At 37.7% G+C, this 20,314-nt stretch overlaps 2 protein-coding genes across 5 annotated transcripts in view; one reads left to right on the forward strand and one right to left on the reverse strand.

The window, feature by feature from the left end:
* Positions 1-2,916, reverse strand: LCMT2 (leucine carboxyl methyltransferase 2). The gene has a single exon (XM_031952201.1). It carries the CDS (start codon positions 2,791-2,793, stop codon positions 727-729), a length of 2,067 nt encoding a protein of 688 aa, XP_031808061.1. The 5' UTR covers positions 2,794-2,916; the 3' UTR covers positions 1-726.
* ADAL (adenosine deaminase like) overlaps positions 2,916-20,314 on the forward strand; it is a 27,141-nt gene continuing 9,742 nt past the window's right edge. Inside the window, exons 1-7 of one of the 4 annotated variants that reach the window (XM_003756053.4) lie at positions 2,916-3,157; positions 5,768-5,845; positions 9,340-9,603; positions 9,856-9,986; positions 10,228-10,288; positions 15,764-15,851; positions 18,965-19,046. In XM_003756053.4, the coding sequence (XP_003756101.1) occupies positions 9,538-9,603; positions 9,856-9,986; positions 10,228-10,288; positions 15,764-15,851; positions 18,965-19,046 (428 nt within the window). In that variant the 5' untranslated portion in view covers positions 2,916-3,157; positions 5,768-5,845; positions 9,340-9,537. Of the gene's footprint in view, positions 3,158-4,409; positions 5,470-5,767; positions 5,846-6,041; positions 6,176-9,339; positions 9,604-9,855; positions 9,987-10,227; positions 10,289-15,763; positions 15,852-18,964; positions 19,047-20,314 lie in introns of those variants that run through there. The other 3 variants (XM_031952202.1, XM_023500847.2, XM_031952203.1) reach the window with 3 other exon arrangements.

The raw sequence follows: 20,314 nt of genomic DNA on the forward strand, positions 1-20,314 counted from the left end.
TACAATTTTATTTTTGTACAATGACAAAACTGTAGAGACTTGATGAAAGACTTTAGACTCTGATCAATGGAATAATAAAACATGAGTTCAAGAAACTAAAGATGACACTTGCCTCCTGCCAGAGGTGATGAACTTAAAATGCATAAACATTTTGAATGAGAATGTTTTCGTGTATTATATATACATGTTGAATACTTTGATTTTCATAGGGCAGGGGTGTAGTGGAAGGGACAAATTATAACTATGTAAAAAATAAATTAATTAATTTATTTTAACAAGAAACAAAATGCAACTTAAAGAAACAAGCTAACTGGAACTTTGTAATCTAAAGTGATTATACGGAGACAGTGGCAAAACATGGACTATAATGACAACTTATTTATAAGCATTCTTGGGTATTCTTCCCGTTGTTGTTCAAGCTCTTCCCTCATGCTGCTCAGTTTGTGCTTCAGACTAGTGATTTATATTTTTCCAGTCACTGAGTGGTATGCAGTTGCCTTACACGACTACAGATTCCAGGTATGCTTCCATATTCTTTCAGGAACTTGCCTATTGTCATAATTTAACTACGGTATCTGTGATTTTCTAACAAGGGACCCATGCTGGTCTGTTTCTCCTAGAGAAAAGTTCAGAGATCATCTCCCTCCAACATTTCAGGAGATGGAAAATTAGCTTCCTAATTTTGGACACTTCACACATAATCATTTACTATGTGAACAGCAGCAATCATTGTCTAGGTCTCAGAAGAGTGATGTCCAAAGTTACTGGATGGGGATTAAAGTGGGTACCAAAAGAAAAGCAATTCCCACCCCCTCCAAGAAGAAGGAGTTGTTGCTCTTCTTGTAGTAGGATGCTAGTATGGTTGTGCAGCATCAGAGGCCATGGAACACCGGTTGTGTCAATATGGTATTCAAAGCTCAGTCTTGTGGTCAAGTCAATCACTGTCACTCCAGGAACAGAGGAGGAATGAATCCAGACCCCTCCCACTAGCAGCAATTTTCCATCAAATAAATGGGCTGTGTGAGAATATCTTGGGGTGATGGGAGGCTGCACTTCCAACTTTTCCCAACAAAATCCATTAGAGACTGATTTCAGAAAGTGTACGGAGCCCAGCGGTTCCTCTGAAACATTCAGGCCCCCTGCAATAAGGGCTCCTCCCTTCCAACTGCAGGCACTATGAGAATGTCGGGCATCAGGTTCCGGCCCTTCTACTGGCAAACTGACCCAGGTCATTGTGTCCATGTGTAGAAAATGCCAATCACCCAGCACGGGATCCTTCCCATTGCGCCCGCCATACACAAACAAGTATTCCTGCCTTTCACAAAAGACCTTAGCTGCCGAGTGTCTCCATCGTGGAGAAGGGAACTCAGCCTCTGGGCCAACCTCGGAGATGGTCCCCGTGGGCGGGTCGGCCCCATTCCCCTCTGCAGAGGGCCAGCAGAGCCAGTACATCCCTAAAGCCGGAGTCACCGGAGACAGCCTTCCGCCCAGCACAAGAGCGCGAGCCTCTGAGAAGGGCGTCATGGTGTGGAAGAGGCGCCCATCCCAGCGCGCTCCCGCAGCACCCCCGAGGCTTGCACTCCACCTGGAGCCGGGTTGTTTAAGCAGCACGTGGCACTGGCTCATCCTGGTGTGGCGGCCCTCCTGCTCACCAAACCCGCCAGTGCTGAGGACGACGTTGGGGCCCAGGAGGGCAGAGGCATGGCCAAACCGTTTCAGGGCCCCGCCCTCCAGCTCCCCTAGTACCCTGGCGAACAGGACGCCAGCGGGAGGCCCCGGTTCCACTCTGGGAAAGGCCTCCACAGACGGGCGCAACAGGGTCTGCGCCAGGCCGCCCGCGCTGGAGGCGGCCAATATGAAATAGTGCGAACACTTGAGGTGCCACTCCTCAAACTCGTCAAAGGGTTCGAGCGTCTCCACGCGCCTCCGCTCCTGGGCAGGGACGAAGCCGCGGTAAAACTCGTTCATGTCCACTGCGCTGCAGGCTCCCCAGCCGGCCTCTCGGAAGCGTCTCCGCTGGGCCGCCACGTCGGGGAAGCTGGCCAGCCCGTGCAGAGGGGAGTTCAGCCGCTCGAAGTGCCGCAGCATGACCTGGCCAAAGGGGTCGTGAGGCCCCATCTGTTCATAGAGTACGAAGAGGGCATCGGTGAAGCGGCTGGCGGCCCAGGCCACCAGGGCTGCGGCGCTGCTTGAGTCCAGGTACGAGAGCACGGCCTCGGCCAGCAGCAACGTGGGCGCCCCGACGTCCAGCCCGGACGCTTCCAGCGCGTAGCCCAGGGCCGCCAGGTCGCGCAGGTCACTGCCCAGGAGGCGATAGTCCTCGCTGGCGAAGTGCAACCACGAGTTGGGGCCGGAGCCCAAATCCGCCGCGCTCAGAGCCGGCCCAGCCACAGCAGCCAGTTCAGGCACGGAGCGAATTTTTGCCGCCTTTCGCTCGGCCACTTCCGGGAAGTCCACTTCCCACACGGCGGCCTGAGCCAGGCGACCCGCAGCTTTGAGGCGGAAGTACAGCGAGTCGGACCCCGCGCCCAGAGACAGGATCTGCCGGAGTGGCGCCCCGCCGTCGGCGGGAACGTGCTCCAAAAAGGACCGCACGCAGTGCCTCACGGCCCGGGCGCGCACATAGTAACCCCGGTGGATAAGCGGCGCGCGCCGCGGGGCGCCCGACACCAGCAGCGACGCAAAGGGATCGCGCACGTACCCGCGAGCCGCCAGGGAGCACTTGCTGAGGGAGCTGCTGTCGTTGGTATTTTGGATCGTCCCAACCCTGCGCTCGCGGCCGCGTGGGCCCATGGCTGCCCGCGCCTTTTGTGAGAGTCGCCTTTGAACTTCGGTTCTTCCTGGATCGTGGGTCTCATGCAGACGCGGATGCTCTTCTTTCCCCAGTCTCGCTGGAGGTTACTTTCGCAGAGAGCCCTTTCGACCAATTAGAAGAGGGGGGGGCGGGACGAGCACCGATCACTTGCTTGTGATTGGCTCTGGCTTTAACCCTGTCTTCCAGAACTTCCGGGGAGAGCGTTGTTAAGGATCTTAATAACATCCGCTTGGCAACTGGCTCGGGGCATGTGGCATAAATCTTTTTCCTAGTATCTTTCGGACTAAGAGGGAAAAGCGGTTTCTGCTCGTTATATTTGGAAAGGTGTGAAGTATTTAAGAGGTAGGATCGGAAGGCTCAGGCGCTTTGCCTCCTTTTGGGGGCCCTGTGGTCGGGTGGGTGGTGGGAACAGCTGAGGAGTGTTTTCTGTTGGGGGCAAAGTCGGTTCGGCCGTTGGGGTCTTTTAGATCGAGGGAAGTGAGAGAATGGGGACGCATTTGGGGGTCGCGAGAGGGGGGTAAAGCCGCCGTGGCACTTGAATGGGAGTTGACAGACTGCAGTTATAAGAAGGTTGGGGTGAGAGTAAGGAAGTCTGTCAAGCAAGCATTTGTTAAGTGTTTACTAGGACAGTTAGGCGTCGGGCATTACTAAAAAAAAAAAAAAAAAAAAAAAAAAAAAACAGTTTTGCCCTCAAAAAGCTTACTTTATTTTTTTTTATTTTCTCAGTTACATGTAAAAAGTTTTTGACATTAATTTTTTAAATGTTGAGGTCCATTGTCCAAATGTTTCCTTCCCCTCGTTGAAAAGGCGAGCAATTTGATATTTTGCCTGCGCAATCATGCAAAAACATTTCTCAGAGTCATGGAAAAAAAAAACACCAGACCCTTCCCCCCCAAAAAACAAGAAAAATACAGTTTAAAAAGTATGCTTCGATCTGCATTCAGACTCCATCAGTTCTTTCTCTAGACGTGGATGGCATTTTCATCATAAATCCTTTGAAATTATTTTGGATGATTGTATTGTTTGAGAATAGCTAAGTTATTCACAGGTGATCGTGGTACAGTATGGCTGTTGCTGTGCACAGTGATCTTCTGGTTATGGAGCTTACATTCCAATGAGGGGAAAACATATCAACAACTAGAAATAAAGATGATGGATACAGAATAGACAAAAGGTAATCTCTGAAGATCAGCACTAGTAGTAGCCAATGGGGCACTGAAAAAAGCTATCTGAAGAAGATGGATTTTGAATGGAGTCTTCAGGGAAACCAGGAAGTTGAGGAAGTAAGGAAGAACATTCAGATCAGTGGATGGATGGACTTGGTTTGAAGGAAGAAACAAAGAGCATATGGGTAATAATCAGTGGGAAAAAAAGGAACCGAAGATAGGGTAAAACTCACTGGTCTTGACATACCAATGACAAAGAACAATGAGGTCTTGGTGATTTATTGTTACATTGTGACATAAAAAGTGAGAGACTGGTTAAAAAAAAATTTTTTTTTTAGAGAAAGAGAAAAATTCAATAAACATTAAATACCTAATACGTGCAAGGCATTGTGATAGCCCTCTAGACCACAAAGACAAAAGCAAATCAATCCTTCCTTCACAGAGCTTACATTTATTGGGTGAAATACATAAAAAGTAGATACAGAGTTATTGGAAGCTGGAGAGAGTATTGACAATAGGAGGGAGAAGGAAAAGGTTCACATAGGAGTTGACACTTGATTCGTGCCTGGAAGGATACAAAGTATTCTGAGAAGACCACTGTTATCGGATTAGATTCCATACACAGGGAATAGCCTGGGCAAAGTCTTAGAAGTAGGAGTTGGTGTGCTGATCTCAAGGATCAGATATCAAAAATTTTAAACTTAGAAGTGTTCGTTAGGAAAGTTAGGTTTGAGCTGTGCTGTTTTGAACTTTTAATTGCCAAGGAACTTGTATTTTGTTCTAAAGATAACAGGAAACCATTAAAGAATTTTTAGCAAGGAAATTATATGATTAGTTCTATGTCTTAGGAATATTAACTTGACAGTTGAGTGGTAGATGGATTGTAGAAGGGAGAGACAGAAAGTTGGGAGGGTAATTAATAGGTTATTGTAAGAATAAAGAGAAGAGATGATGGCAGCCTGAACTAGATCAGTGGTTGTAGGGAATGGGCATAAAATATCTTGTGGAGGGAGGAAATATCTTAGAGTAGGCATAGCAGCTGATTGAATCTGTTGTACGAGGGAGAGGGAAGGATCAGGGATGATTCTGAAGTTGCAAATCTTTGTGATTAGATAGTGATGCCATCAAACAGAAATTGGTAAGTTTGGACAGAATGGGTGTTGGTGAGAAGATAATGAGTTTCATTTTGAATGTGTTGAGTGTAAGGTTATTGAGATGTCTGGTACTCATTTGACAATATGGAACTGGAATTCAGGAGATTAGACCAAGCTATACAAGTTTGGGAATCATCTGCATAGAGGTGATGGTCAAATACATAAGCACTAGAAAGAGAAGCTCCAAAACAATAGTTAAAGGTCATCCATGCTTAGAAATGAAGAGAAGAATGATCTGAAAAAGAAAACTGAAAAAGAGTTTTTAGAGCAGTGTCATGAAAACCAAGAGAGAAAAAATGATGAACATGTTAGAAGCTGCTGAGAGATAAGTAAGGTGAGGATCTGAAGAAATTCTAATAGATTTAGCATAGGATTAAAGAGTGGGGAGGGGAGAATAGGCACCTACTATGTGGAAGACATTGTGCTGGTTGCTTTACAAATATCTTTTGATCCTCACACCAGCCCTATGAGGTAGGTACTGTTTTGACTCTCATTTTACAGATGAGGAAACTGAGGCAAACAGAGGCAAAGTGATTTTCCCAGGGTCACATAATTAGTGAGTGTTTGAGGCTGCATTTGAATTCAGGTCTTTCTGACACTAGGTCTGTTGCTCTATCCACTGTATCACCTAGATGGAGAAACTTGAAGAATGCAGCTCCAATTGATGTGGTGTCAGAAGCAGTTGTCAAAATGTCGAAAAGTGACTCAAGGTGAGCAAATGGAAGCAATAAATATAAATTTTTATAATGTTTGACTATGAAAGGAGGAAGAAATTATAAGTTAGTGCCTTAAGAGAATGGTTGAGTCACAAACTTTTGGGTTTTGTTTTTTTTTAATTTTTTTTTTTTTGCAGAGAGATCTGAACATGTTTTTAGGCAGCTGGGAAGGAACCATTTCATTAGTGAGGGAGAGACAGAAGATGAACTAGAAGGAATGATCAAAGAGTCAAGATCCAAAAGGCAACCTTTGGGGGGAGATAGAAAGCAATGAAATCAAAGTCACACATGGTGTGGTTTTGAAGGCTTCCTCTGCTTTCTCAGGTCTGGAGCAAATGAGTATAGAATCAGAGATCAACACAATTGTGTGTCTTGTAGTAGGAGTGGAAAAGGCAGATGAGGTTTGATAGCCAAGAGTTGAATTGGCTGCTATTGGCATGGCATGAGCTGCAGTAAGACAAGGGGGCAAGAGATTTGAGGATGGATGATAGTGGATAAAAGACAGTATATAGTTGAAATGGTCCACTGTGTAGTTTAAGATTGAAGGAAGAAAAGGGAGCAGAGAGCAAGAGGGATGGAGTAGGAGAACAGGGGGAAATGAAAGGACTGGAGGTCACAATGAGTTAATAGGCTGTGGTGAATTGAGGGAGAAAGTTGAAAGATTGTGAGTCAGTGGGGAATTTTGGTGTTTAGGATCATATAAGTTACATAGTTATGGTTCATGTAGAGAACTAAAGTACTACTTGTTCCTTTATCTGTGGAGTAAAGATATAGGTCATGGAAGCTAAGGAGATTGGACTGGGAGGCCACTTTGTTTGAAAGCACATCATAATTTGCATGAAGGCAGATATTGGGATGGACTGGTACAATCAAGTATTGTACTTGAGAAAGTATGAAGAGAGATCAGGAAGCCAGCAGGATATAGCAATAAGAATCTAGACAGAATAATTTAAATGGATGGAATGAACCTCAAAAGAGAAATTGGTAGCTGCAGAAGATGGGTTTGGAAATGGAAGGGAGAACTCTTTTTGGATCAGTATTTCAGGAAGTATAAGAGAAGGAAGGACCTGATACTGAAAAGGTTAGTGGTACATTATCATCAGGAGGATACTTATTAAGAAGATGTAACAAGTCAAGTCAAAAAGCATATAAGTGCCAGATACATATTCATGGTTTGTACTAAGTACTGGGAATACAAATTAAGACAAAAGAACAGTTCTTACTTACTCTCTGAGGATTCACATTCTAATAAAGGAAACTATATAGGAACAACTAGATAGATACAAGATATTTACATTTACACCATAGATGGGAAGGAATCTTAGATATTAGCATCTGGAAGGATTGGGAAAGACTTATAAGGCAAGAAGTGGTATTTGACCTGAGTCTTGAAAGAACTCAGGGAAACTAAAAGGATAATGAGGATTTCTAGGCTTGAGGGACAGCTAATACAAAGGCTAGCTGGAGGGTCTGGTTCAAGGAACTGCATGTGAGTCAGTGTTGCTAGAGTAGAGAATGTGAAGACAAGTAAGATATTAAGCTGAGAAGGATAGAAAGAGGTCAGGTTATGAAGAACTATAAATGCCAAAGAACTCTGTTTTTCTCTGTGGGGAAAAGTACAACATGAGTCAATGAGTTGAATGTTTGCATTTGTATTATTTATATTATTAGTATTTATTTTTGATTCTGCTGGTAACAAGGAGCCATTGCAAGTAACTGAGAAAGGAGGTGACTTGGTCATACCAGAGCTTGGGAAAACCTACCTTGGCATCTGAGTAGAGGATAACTTGGAGTGAGAAGCAGACCTGAGATAGAAGGACCAAGTAAAAGGTGACGAGCATCTGAACTAAGGTTGTGGTTGTATGGATAGAGAGAAGGGGGAGACTATATGAAAGAAGTTGTGAAGGAAGGAAAAATAAAATTTTGCAACATGTAGGATGTGTGGAGTGAATGCAAGAGAAGGATTGAGTATGATTACAAAGTTGAGAGCCAGGATAACTGGGGAAATGGTGTATGTTTGACTGGAATAGGGAAGTCGGGAAGAGGAGAAAAACTTTGAAGGGAAAGATGAGTTCCATTTGAACAGGTTGATTGGAGACACCTGTGGGACATCTAGTGGAGATGTCTTAAAGGCAGCTGGTAATATGAGATTGGGGCTTTGGAGAGACTTGGGCTGTATATACATATATGAGACTCCTCTGGCATGGAAATTTTTATTTAAAAGACTAAAGAAAAATGAAAAAATATATAGTTGAAATTTGTGCCTTGGTGTGCTCCAACATTGACTTTGTTATGAACTTTATAGTATGTATCCCATCTTCCATATCCCTTATCATTTGTGAGAAGGAAGTCATATGCTTGGGACTATTTTATTCGATGAAAGTTAAGAGAGAACCTCATTCCATCCTAAAAAAAGTTTGTAGTATAAGAGTAGCAATTAATAGGAGTTGTGTGCATATTTTTACTAAATGAAATGTTGGGAATTGAGAAAGAGCCAGTCCTGGCATGGCCTTGGGGGCAGCATGGATCATCAGCCAAACATTTACTGAGTGCCCACTATGTGCCATGCAAAATAGTGAAAATAGAATAATACCTTGTCTTCAAGAAATTTACAGTCTTAATGAAGCTAGCATTACACTTGGGAAGATGTGGTCATTAACAATTTTTAAAAAATGTGTCAATCTGTGAACATTTGCTCAGAAACTTCGTACTATTTCTAATCAGATATTAAAAATGTAACCAATGTTAATAAATATTAGGAGAGATTTCTCCTTATTTTAATGCCTCTGCAGCCTTAATGTTTTTTACCTTGTCTAAATATAGCAGGTTCTTTCTTTCTCATAGACTAAAAAAAGAAAATCATGTGTTTCAAGGGCTATTTTGATCCAAGGAAGAGAAAGATAAGAGAGAAGCCATCTGTTCATCTTAAGACTCTTAAGAGTCTTACTGACTCTTGGAAGTGGGGAAAGTACAACATGAGTCAATAATAATATATAGGGTATGAGGCTTGGCCCCAGTAACCCTTAAACCTGGATGTGGAAGGATGAAATTTTAAATATTTAGAGTCAGTATAGCAATATAATAGTTAGGGAAATTTAAAAAGGAAACAAGACTACCATGGTTTTGAATTTCTTTTGGAATTTAGTAAATTTTAACCTTACTCTGTAAGCTTCCTCAACTCCTGAAAGTGGATAGGTATAATACAGAGTTAGGGGTATAATAAACAGAGAATGTATTCTGTTGTAGATATTGAGCCTAATGTATTAAAATTTAAGATTGAAGTCCTCTCTTACCTAAGCAGAGACTTTTCAATATTTGATTTTTAAATCTCCTAAAATTCATTTCTTGAAATCGTTTTTTCCTCCCCACTAATTACTGTTGTCAAGCTTCCTAAAGGACAGATTAATGGAATCCTATTACTTAGGTATGATCTGTTCTTAAAATAGTTTTATCAGTTGGAAAATGTTCATGTTTTTGTGAAAATGCAGGTGATACACTTTCCTGATCTGGTTGTGCAACCAATAGTGGAAGAATTTGTGGAAGTAAACCTATGTAGGAGAGAGGTTTCAGACTGTAGACCATGCTGAATAGAATTATACTTGGAAGTTCACAACAAGAATACCACTTTTTGGGATCTGCAGACACATCACTTTTGCTTGAAGGAAGATCTTTTTTCAATTAGAATCATGATGGCAATGGAAGAGCAGCAACAGCCACAGAAGAATAATTTTTACTTGGAATTACCTAAAGTGGTAAGAATTTAATAGCATTTCATAACTCTTAAATTAATGCTAATTATGTTGACAAATGTATTCTTTTCTCATGAAAGTAAATTTGCTAGGCACAATTGCTTATTTTTAAACTTTTTACATTAAAATAAAAACTCAAAAAGCATATGTCTTTAAATGAAAATAGGTCAAATTTGCCTAGTATAGCATATGCATCTAATTATTACATTTGTCTTCATATTGTTAGTACTTAAATTCTTAATTTTCTCTTTTTAGGAACTTCATGCCCACTTGAATGGCTCCATTAGTTCTTCTACTATGAAGAAGTTAATAGCCAAAAAGCCAGATCTTAAAATCCATGATCAGATGACTGTGATTGATAAAGGAAAGAAAAGAACTTTAAAAGAGTAAGCACAAGAGCTTCATTAGGAACTCTGGGTTTTTCCCCCTTGTTTTCTGAGCTTATAAGTGGAATGACACCACCATGTTGGTTGCAGAGATTCTGGTTTTTTGAGCTAAGAGAATTGATCACATTAATATTATTATTACAGTAAAAGACAAGTGCTTGAGTTTCTCTTTGACAGAAGTTTTTGATGTTAGGTAATAAAGGTGTTTATGTTTTGAAATTCATTCTGAGTTTTGTTGCAGATGTTTCCAAATGTTTCAGCTCATTCATCAGATTACTACTAGCCCTGAAGATATATTAATGGTAAGAAATTAAGGGACTTTTTAGTTTTTATATTATTAAATAATTCAAATCTTGCTTTTTTGTTTTGTTATTGAGTCTGATGGAAGATTTTGAATTTTTTGTTTTCAGTAAGATTTTTTTTGTCAAAACCAATATAAATTATTTGTCTAAGAACGTAAATATAATGATCAATGATTTTTAAAGATTAATCAGAGAGAGATTTAATATTGTCTTTCTTAACAAGTATGGCAAAACACACATTTTCTGAAGTGAAATCCATTTCTTTGTTTCCAGCTATAGCCTAATATTCTCTGGAACATTTTCTGTAACATAAATGCTTTCCTGTAACATATTGGATTTGTAACCACATCAAGTGGAAGTTGCAGAAAAAAATGCAACTTTAAAAATGGCTTATATAAATTTATGTATGATATATGACTACCACTGAGAACTGCATTCTATAGGCCATTCGGGACTAACCATTGTGGCATTATTTATAGTCCCTATGCAAGTGGCAGGGGAAAAAATCTTGGCATTCTTAACTATTAGGAAAAAATAAAAAGATGAAATTATTGTTCCCTCTATCTGAAGAATTCTCTTTTGGTTCTTTTGCTTTGAATTCAGAAGAATTTTTCTATTTATAACCTATTTATTTTATAGTCAGAGCTCTTTGTGTCATATTTCTTACCAGACCATAAGCTCCCTGAGGATAAGAAACAGTTTGATGTAGTTGAGAGAATACTGCATTTGGTGTCAAAGCAGCTGGATTTCCAGTTACTGGGAAGATCTGGGCAGACTTGAGCAAATTAGTTATCCTCTCTGAGCCTGATTTTCTGTAAAATATGGACTAGATGAGACTTCCAGAGTCACTTTTAGGTTTAATCTACAGTCCTGTTATCTTTTGACTGTATCTTAACCTTTTTATTTTTTACTTTACCATCTGCTAGCCATAGGGCTTTGCACACAATAGGTACCTAATGTTTCTTGAATTGACTTAGTAAATAGTTACAATAGCTATAAATACTGTTGGAGGTGATGAATTCTTTGATCCTGAAGACTAATGATTCAAAGACCTAATTAACCAAATTAAAAATGATTCTCGGTCCTATGTGGTAGCCAAAGAATAAGATCAAATGACACTAAGAACCAGCTTTAGACATTTATGAATAATTATTGTACATACTCTAAATGTGATACTTTTCAAGTGACCAGTGTATTGTCATACAACTGGAAGAAATAAATCACTTCAATAATGATATTGCAGTAAATGAGACCAGAAGAAAAAAAAGATGTAAGCTTACCTTGAAGAAGGAAATAATATTGTTGGCAAAATTAGTTTCATGATATGTTGTGAGAAATGATTACTAATAACTAAGGTCTTGGGGAGATTCAAAAGTTCTCTCCTTCTAAATTCTTCATTTTAAAAGTTCAGTTTTTCTTCAGGATATTACTAATAATGAGATTGTATTGACTACTCATCTTGGTTCAGACAACACCCGATCATACAAGGAATTTAATCTAGGGTGGGGAAGCCCATTGTATTCTGTTTAAACTTGTGTAGGATATATTCTTTGAATTGATAGCCTAAAACTGTAGGTAGTCTAAACATTTTCCCTCTCCAAAGAGATACTCAGCATTTTATTTTGATATAGCGCACCTCCAATCATATTAACCAATTAGATTTGATTACTATTTGATAGACCACCTACTGTTTTTAAAGGTATATAAACTCTTGAGTCTCTTTTGCCACGACTGTCTTTGGTCTAAAAGAGATGGCCAAATGACCATCCTTTTATTAAGAACTACTGGCCTTATTAATAAAATTGATTAAAATACCTAGAAACTATGTCTCAAATCTTTTTAAACATCACAATGCTCAAAGTCAACGTGAAACATCATTTCTTGAAATACTTGGATTCATCCTGCCTTGCATTGCTCATTAAGAGTATAAGCTTGTGATCACCATAAAGATAACTGTAATTATACATCAAATCCCCCTTGCAAAAGATGGAGAGAGAAAAAAACTCCACATAAACTTTTGTAACTCAGTGATTTTAATATTAAAGTGAACACAGAAGCAATGGCAAAAACTGTGGCCCACTGGAGAAACAAAAGAGGCAAAAGACTTTAACTACTCTGAAGCATTATGTCTTTATGTCATGAATTCTCTTTCAAAGAGAAAATCCACAAAAAGTGAAACAATATCTTCTGAGGCAGAAAATGACTTATATGAGAATGATATTAGTATTATTCATCAGTATGCAATTGCAATTCATTAACCTGCATCAATTTGGAAAATTATGAGAATAGGACATGACATGATTGCAACAGTTTCAACCAGATTTACTCAAATTGTTAATGAGCAACAAATAGAAAAAGACAAAGATAAAAAATCTTGTTTATCTCTGCTTCCTGCAAAATTTTAACTGAAATGAAAGTCACAAAAAGACCCCAAAATTCCAATCTAGTGTGCAACAAAAGGACACTGAGGCACTCCAAATATTTTTAATTTATTAGGGGCTCTTGGAGTGCCTAACTGTTGTGTCCAAGATCTTCCTCATGATCAGAGACCCCTACTACGTCAGAGTGGCCAGTACTTACAGAATGAGAGTAAGACAATTCTATTTCGTTACAAATTAATGTCAGACGTTGAAAATTTTTTGATCATTTGAGGGGTTATTAACATAATCATTATGTCAGCAGACTTTTAAATCTCCAATTCTATATCAGGTTTTTCTTGGAAAAAGCATTTCACCTGCCGCTTCAGCAGGGATTTTCCTTTAGAAAGTCAGATATTTTATAAAATGTTCTGGCCAGTAGTATCTTAGAAGTTAAGGAAGTGGTGGGTGAGAGGATATATCAGTAGGTAGTAGTGATGATTCCTAAGAGTGAGAGGTATTGATGCTGCTATTACAAATTACAGGGTTCATATAATTCTTTATAACAGACAATCATATTTTATCCCATAATCTATAATGATACAACTAATACATAATATCTATCACTAATATTAAAGGAGGTTATTTGGTCCTAACCTTTGTAACTCTTATCCTGATAGCATTAATATACATAACTGATTTAAGCTTGATCTTTTTCTGTTTAATTCATTAATATGATCACAGATACCCATCAAATCACAATAAATTGAGCATATACTAATTTATTTGACAGGGGTTTCAAAATTATCATTACAAAGGAGAAAGCCAAAAGGACCCAGAAGTCACCTTAGCCAATACATACTTGATCCATTTGCCAGCCAGAGAAAAACAGCATATAAGAGAAAAATATAAACTCATTTGTAAAATATCACAGAGGCATATAGATGGAACACTTTGAGGAAGAAACACAGCATATTTAATAGTAAAAAGCAATAGAAATGGAAATGGATCTAAGAACAGCTTGGGTTAGATGCAAAGTAGCCATGTCATCTTAAGAACATTCATCAAGGAAGCTGACAAGATCAAAAAAATAAACATAAATTGGAGTGATTAGTCAGTATTTCTATAAAACTATTTCCATGATTAGTGAAACAAGAACCTCCCATATTTAAACTCTTAATATCTTAATACAAATAATAATTATGCAAAATAAGTTTAACTTTTTTTCTTTTGAGTTCCAAATTCTTTTGTTCTCCCCTCTCCCCCAACTCAATTAAGAAAGCAAGTGATTTGATAAGAGGTTATAAACTGGTCACGATTTGAAAGAAAACAGACTGCACTCTCTCACTTCCCTCAAAAAAAAAAACAAAAACAAAAGAGAAAGCAAAAAAAAAGTATGTTGCATTCAGGCTCCATCCATTCTTTCTTTGGTGATGGATGGCATTTTTCATCTCATATTCTAAGGAATTGTCATGGAGCATTGTATTGCTTAGCCATATTTAAATAAAATTCAGTTTTATTTAAAATCTCAAGTTCTTTAGGTGCCTTCCTAAGAATAGAAATGGTACTTAGGAAGATGAAGTAGGGAAAGGAAACTAGATCAGACTAAGTATCCATTGAGGAAATCATCCCTGTCAGTGACATTCTTGAAAACATTGAGGAAGAATTATTTTGATAGGGAAAGAAAGATTAATGAAGGAAAGCAAAATTAAATCAAAAAGCAAAAAATAGCAAAAAAAAAAAAAAAAAAAAAAGGAAAAAATCAGAGATGACATTGAACATTGAGGAAGAATTATTTTGATAGAGAAAGAAAGATAACAGAGGAAAGCAAAATTAAATTAAAAAGCAAAACATAGCAAAAAAATGGAAAAAATCAAAGATGACATTAAAAGAATGGAAATATATGCCTACTTTCTCATCACTATAAATATGAGTATGATATACATATATACTAAGGGTATCAGGGATCTTCAATCAAAATATGAAAAGTGCACCAGGCAGATTTCAACTATGATTCTGTATAACAGAACATATCTTTGCCATCTTATAATTGACTGAAAAAATAGATTCTAGTCTGTTTAATGTTCACTAATTATTAAAGAAGCATTTTACTTGATAAATAAAAAGGAGACTTAAAGGCTCTCTTCTGACAGAGAGTCTCATATATGAATCATTGAAGAGAGAAAGAGAAGGGAAAAATTTCTCTTATTTATTTTAAATAAATTTCATTTAACTTAAAGTCATGATTCAAGGTTCTTTAGAAGGAATAATATAAAGTAAAAGAATTCTTCAGACTTGAATTTTGTTCAAAAGTGCTTAATGGCAGAAGGGATTAGTGATAAAGACATAGTTAAGATCATTAAGTGTATAAATTTCAATAAATATTAAATAATCAAAGGAAAGGAAGAATGGGGTTTAAAGACTTATCAACCTCTAATAATTTATCTAAAAAAGATATTAAAACTAAAAGACAAAATTACCAGAACCTACTTTATTTAATTCTTACAGATAATGAAAACAGACTAAATTCTCAATTTAGATTTAAATAGAAACTTTTAATAATTTAATAAGATGACATGACAGTCAAATCACATAACAAAGTTTATGCTGTCCTTTAACAATGAAGAAATGTCAAATAATGAGACCTTTATTTTCCCAATTTAACTATTTTTCAAGTTTCTTGAATCATTAAGAAAGTAAGAAATATATTTTTCACACTTTGAGTATCTGGCATCATTAAATTTATATCATACTTACATCATCATACTTAAGTCATGACTAAGCTGTCAGTAATTATCAAACTTCATGTTAGCTCTTAGTTTGAAAATGTATTTTCATCTTCATTCTTTATTCTCACAAACTTATTGATTAGAATTTTTTAATGGCTAAAGGAAAAGTAAAGAATATAGTTAAAAGATTCACTTATGAATTTCATTTAGCATGGGTGATGGAGCAGAGCAGATGTAAATTTTGTAAACTATCTTGCAAAATTTCATATATTTTAGAGTATGTAACAAAGATTTTTAAAAAATGATTACACTTCTACTACCTCAGCATTTACCTATTATACATATTGATGGTTCATTTTACATAATAATGTGGACTACTATGTTACCAGGTCACAAAAGATGTTATTAAAGAATTTGCTGATGATGGTGTCAAGTATCTAGAACTGAGGAGTACACCTAGAGAAGAAAATACAACAGGTAGATTCTAAGATATACTTTAATTTGTTGTTATTTAGTTGTTTTTCAGTTGTGTCCGACTTCATAATCCCATATGGGGTTTCCTTAAGCAAAGATACTACAGTATTTTGCCATTTCCTTTTCAAGTTCATTTTATAGAGGAGGAAATTGAGGCAAACAGGATTATGTGACTTGCCCAGAGTCATATGGAAGGTCAGTTTTGAACTCATCTCTTTTTAAGTTCAGGCCAACTGCTCTATCCACTGCACCATCTCGTTGCCTATAAGTGTAAATTAAGGACCTAATACATGCCTAATTAATATAGCTTACCACTTCCCGTTTTCTCTGCATTAACTTCATAAATGGGAAGCACTTACTTTTCTGTTATGTATTGTCCTCTAATTGTTTCATGTGTCTCCTCTCTCCAGCCAGATTGTAAACTTCCTGAAAGAGTGATCACGGCTTAGACTACTTCTGTATTTCCCCACATCATCAGGCTCAGTTCTAAGCATACAGTAGGCATTCAGTAAATATTTGTTGATGCCTTGATTGATGTTTTGTTTGGAAATGATTTAATAAGTGCTTCTAGAGTGAACAGTCCAGCTCTGCAGCTATTTGTGCAGATCCTATTAATGAGTGATTTATGATCACACAAAGATCAGAAATTCAGGTACAGACCAATCTATCTCTATACAGCATCACTTCTCCTTAGGCTTACAAGAACTAAATATTAAAACCAGCCCTGTAGAAAATGCCTTTTAAATTAAATCATTACGTATATGCGTCTTTGGTAGCTATTTTTTATGCTGTATAGTAAGGGTACTTCCATGTGGTTTTGTGTCTTTGACTTGATTGTCTTTCTTAAGGTGATACTGTTCCCTGACCATTATGCAAACATACTAAGTGAGATTTTTCTGTTAAAGAGAATCCAGATGATGTTTTGTAGCAGCAAAATTAAAATCATGTTGTTATTGATGAGGTTTAGATTTGGGGTACCCAAATGAAAATGAGGTCTAGTGGCAGGTTTGAGGTACAGGGAGTCAAATAGAGTTCCCCTGCAACCACTTTGGATTCGGGGCAAGGGTGGAGAGTTCAATGAGGTCTAGTGGTAGCGCAAGAGTCCCCTGGAAAAGAATTTATAGACCTGAAAAACTAGATTGATAAAAGAGGTTTATTAATGGGCATAAGAAGTAAGGTTAAAGTCTAGTTAGTAAAAGGTGTTAGGTAAAGAGAAGAGGGCACTGAAAATATTATTCCAGTGGGCAGAGACCCTTGGCATGCCAGGCATAACACTGGCATGTGTGGAACCTCTGCAGAGAGGACCGCAGCCTGGCTTTTTTATAATGAGAGATTTAGCTAAAGGGGCCCGTGGGTGGAGTCCCAAGTTGGCTCAGATCCAGTGGGGGCTGGGACAAGCCCATATCTCCTATTGGAATTCAAAGGGGTGCTTTTGACCAGGATTTGTGAATCAAAGTTCCTAGCTTCCTGAATTGATAATGCATCAGCTAGGAGGGGTTGGGAATCAGATAGGAATAAATCAATCTGAAAGGACTAGTTTCTTAAAGGGACCACAACCCGCTTCATTATCTCCAGTGGACCCTACTGAGTAACCCAGGATTTCAGCCTCAGAATCATCTGGACCCTTTGCTTATATCCAGTCAGTTGCCAAATGAATGTTCTCCCTCCCCAGTCTTTCTTGCATTTTCTCTATTCATAGACTCACTATCTAGCTTTACACAGCTACCACCTCTCTCTAGGACTATCACAGGAATCTCCTAATTGAACTCTTTGAATACAGTTTCTTCCTCTTTTCAATCCATCCCCCACACAGTTGAAAGAATTAACTTGATGAGGTGCCCAGGCTTGCCTAGCTCATTCTTTCACTCTCCTTATTGCCTCTAGGGCATTTAAAGCTCTTTAAGATCTGACACAGCTTTCCAAACTTGTTTCCTCTCCCTTCTCTTCACATGCTCAATATTCTAACTTAGTACTTATCACCTGATTTAGCATTCTATCTTTTATACTTGTACTTTCATCCAGATTGTCCCCTATGATTGAAATTCATAGTTCCCTCTCACCCCTGTCTTTTAGAAGTCTTAGCTTTTTTAAAACTCAACTTAGGTATCCCCTCCACCCTATTTATAATAACATTTCCTAATTTTTGCATCCTTCCCATTTTTATTTATATACATGTTTTACTACATTTGCCAATAAAACAAACTCCTCAAGGGCAAGGCTTTTTCTTGTCTTTGTTAGATGTTCCAAACAGTGATTTGCACATAAGTGTTTAATTTTTCTTGAATGTTTATGATGGAAAAATTCCTTGGTAGATAAAAATCAAGTTGAAATCAAGTGAAATATTTTAATATTTTCTGGAATGTGACCTCCATATATGCATATGCTCACACACACACACACATACACACACCCCTCAATAGAGACTAAGTATGATTTGGAAGTAGTCTGGAGATTTGTGATATGTGCTACTGTTTTACAGAATTTCTGTTGTTTAAGCTTTGCTGTTGAAATTTATAGGCCAGTAAAACTTTTGGTGAGAAATTGTTTTAAAATTATTTCTAAGACTTTTTTGTAGTGAAGCAAATTTTTGAAATCAGGAAGATGGGGGTGGGGGGAGAGAAGTGAACAGCCTTCATTTATATTTTTAAACTTTAGAATAAACATTAAAATATACACAGTAATTGGGGAAGAACTTTGCCTAAAAAAACATCTGAGTAGAATAGTGTGGCTTGTGTAGAGTGAGGAAGAGTAAGGGAATGATGCTAATTAGTTTAGCAGTATCAAGGAGCTTCTTCCATTTGGGGTGGACATTCAAAAGGAGGCTACTAGGGGAGAACTAACTCAGCAGAGGATAAAAATTTGGGTACCCAGGAATGTTACTTTTTTGCTGCTGACCTAAGAGATAGAAGTTTGAGTATGGGAGACTGGAATCTTCTTTTCCCTACTAAGAAGAGAAATAAATACTTGAAATTTTAAAAGAAGTTACTTTTAAAAAAGGATCGTGCTTTAGCTCATTTCTCCCTCTTTTCCTGACATGAAAATGTTTGCAGGGATATTCCTTTTTATGGTGAAATTATGTTCAACTTGACATTAATGTTTGCATGTGCTCTTCCTAGGTATGACCAAAAAGTCTTATGTGGAAGCTGTTCTAGAAGGCATAAAACAGTCTAAACAAGAAAATTTGGATATTGAGGTGAGGTAAGAAACATTATATCTTTTACTACAAAGACAAGAGCATGACATTTTACTGCTGAGTCTCAGGTGTGATTGGTTTTTATGGAATGATTAATGTTGTAGCTTAATACTGTGATGTGCCATTTAGTAGGGAAACAGATTTTTCTCTGATTAGAAATTTTGAAATAGTTTTAAATGTTAGCAGCAACAAAGAACTTTGGCCTCAGAGGTAAGTTAGAGCAGTGGAGCAAATGCAGTCTTTCGAATGAGCACCTCAGTTCAAATCTTGACTCATCCACTCCTACCCCTTAGAATATGGACATTTCTCTCCTGGGCCTCTGTTTGCTTTTGTAAAATAAGGGGGCTGGAGTAGATGACTTACTGAGTGTGTTCTCCAGTTCTGCCTTTTTCTGTGCTTCAGGTCACATATTCAGTTGAATTAGTGTAGTTCATTTAGAGCAATCGACTTTGGACAGAAAATGCCATTTTCATCTAGAAAAAGATCTAAGGACTGAATATAAATCAACACATGCTATATTCATTTCTCTGTGTGTGTGTGTGTGTGTGTGTGTGTGTGTGTGTGTCTATGTGTATATTCCATGGTTTTTCCCTTTTGCTTTGATTTTTCTATCCCAACATGATTCATAAAGCAATGTGTGTTAAAAAAATAATCAATCAATCAATTAAAAGCAAATAGTGTAGCTCAGGAGGGAGCACACAGAGCTATCTCTTTTATGGTCTATGGAAAAATAGTCTCCATTTACTATATAAAACTTAAATGGTGATTTCCTTTTTATATATACTACCAAAACACAGTGGTAAATAGCTAAACTATCTGGAAGTAGTGATATATTATTGTGCTATAAAAAATTGATATATGTGAAGAATTAAAAGGATTTAAATGAATTGATTAAGAATGAATAAAAATTAAACCATTTACAAAATTATAATACTGATGTAAACAAAACATATATGGATCAGATATTGAACTATGTCATTGCTCCAGAAAAAAAAAATAATGAAACATATTTCCCTTTCCTTGAAACAGTGGTAGACAAATATAGGCATAGAATGTACATTTTTCTTTCTTATAAAAGAGAATAGGGTTTATATGTTGGGCATATATGGAAATGATTGTGATATAGTAGTAAAAAGCTTCAGTAAAGCTTATTTTAAAATAAGATCGTGAACTCATTCCGTAACAGAAGAATTTAACATACTGCAACATATTATGTATTAAGTATTGCTAGAACATAATTGGCTTTTGTGTTTCCTGTCTCTTCTAAGTATTG

Source organism: Sarcophilus harrisii, chromosome 2 (assembly GCF_902635505.1).
Source record: "Sarcophilus harrisii chromosome 2, mSarHar1.11, whole genome shotgun sequence".
NCBI classification, from domain to species: Eukaryota; Metazoa; Chordata; class Mammalia; order Dasyuromorphia; family Dasyuridae; genus Sarcophilus; species Sarcophilus harrisii.

Coding starts and splice junctions, on each gene's coding strand:
- LCMT2 (XM_031952201.1), bottom strand. CDS start 2,793: ATGGGCCCACGCGGCCGCGAGCGCAGGGTTGGGACGATCCAAAATACC.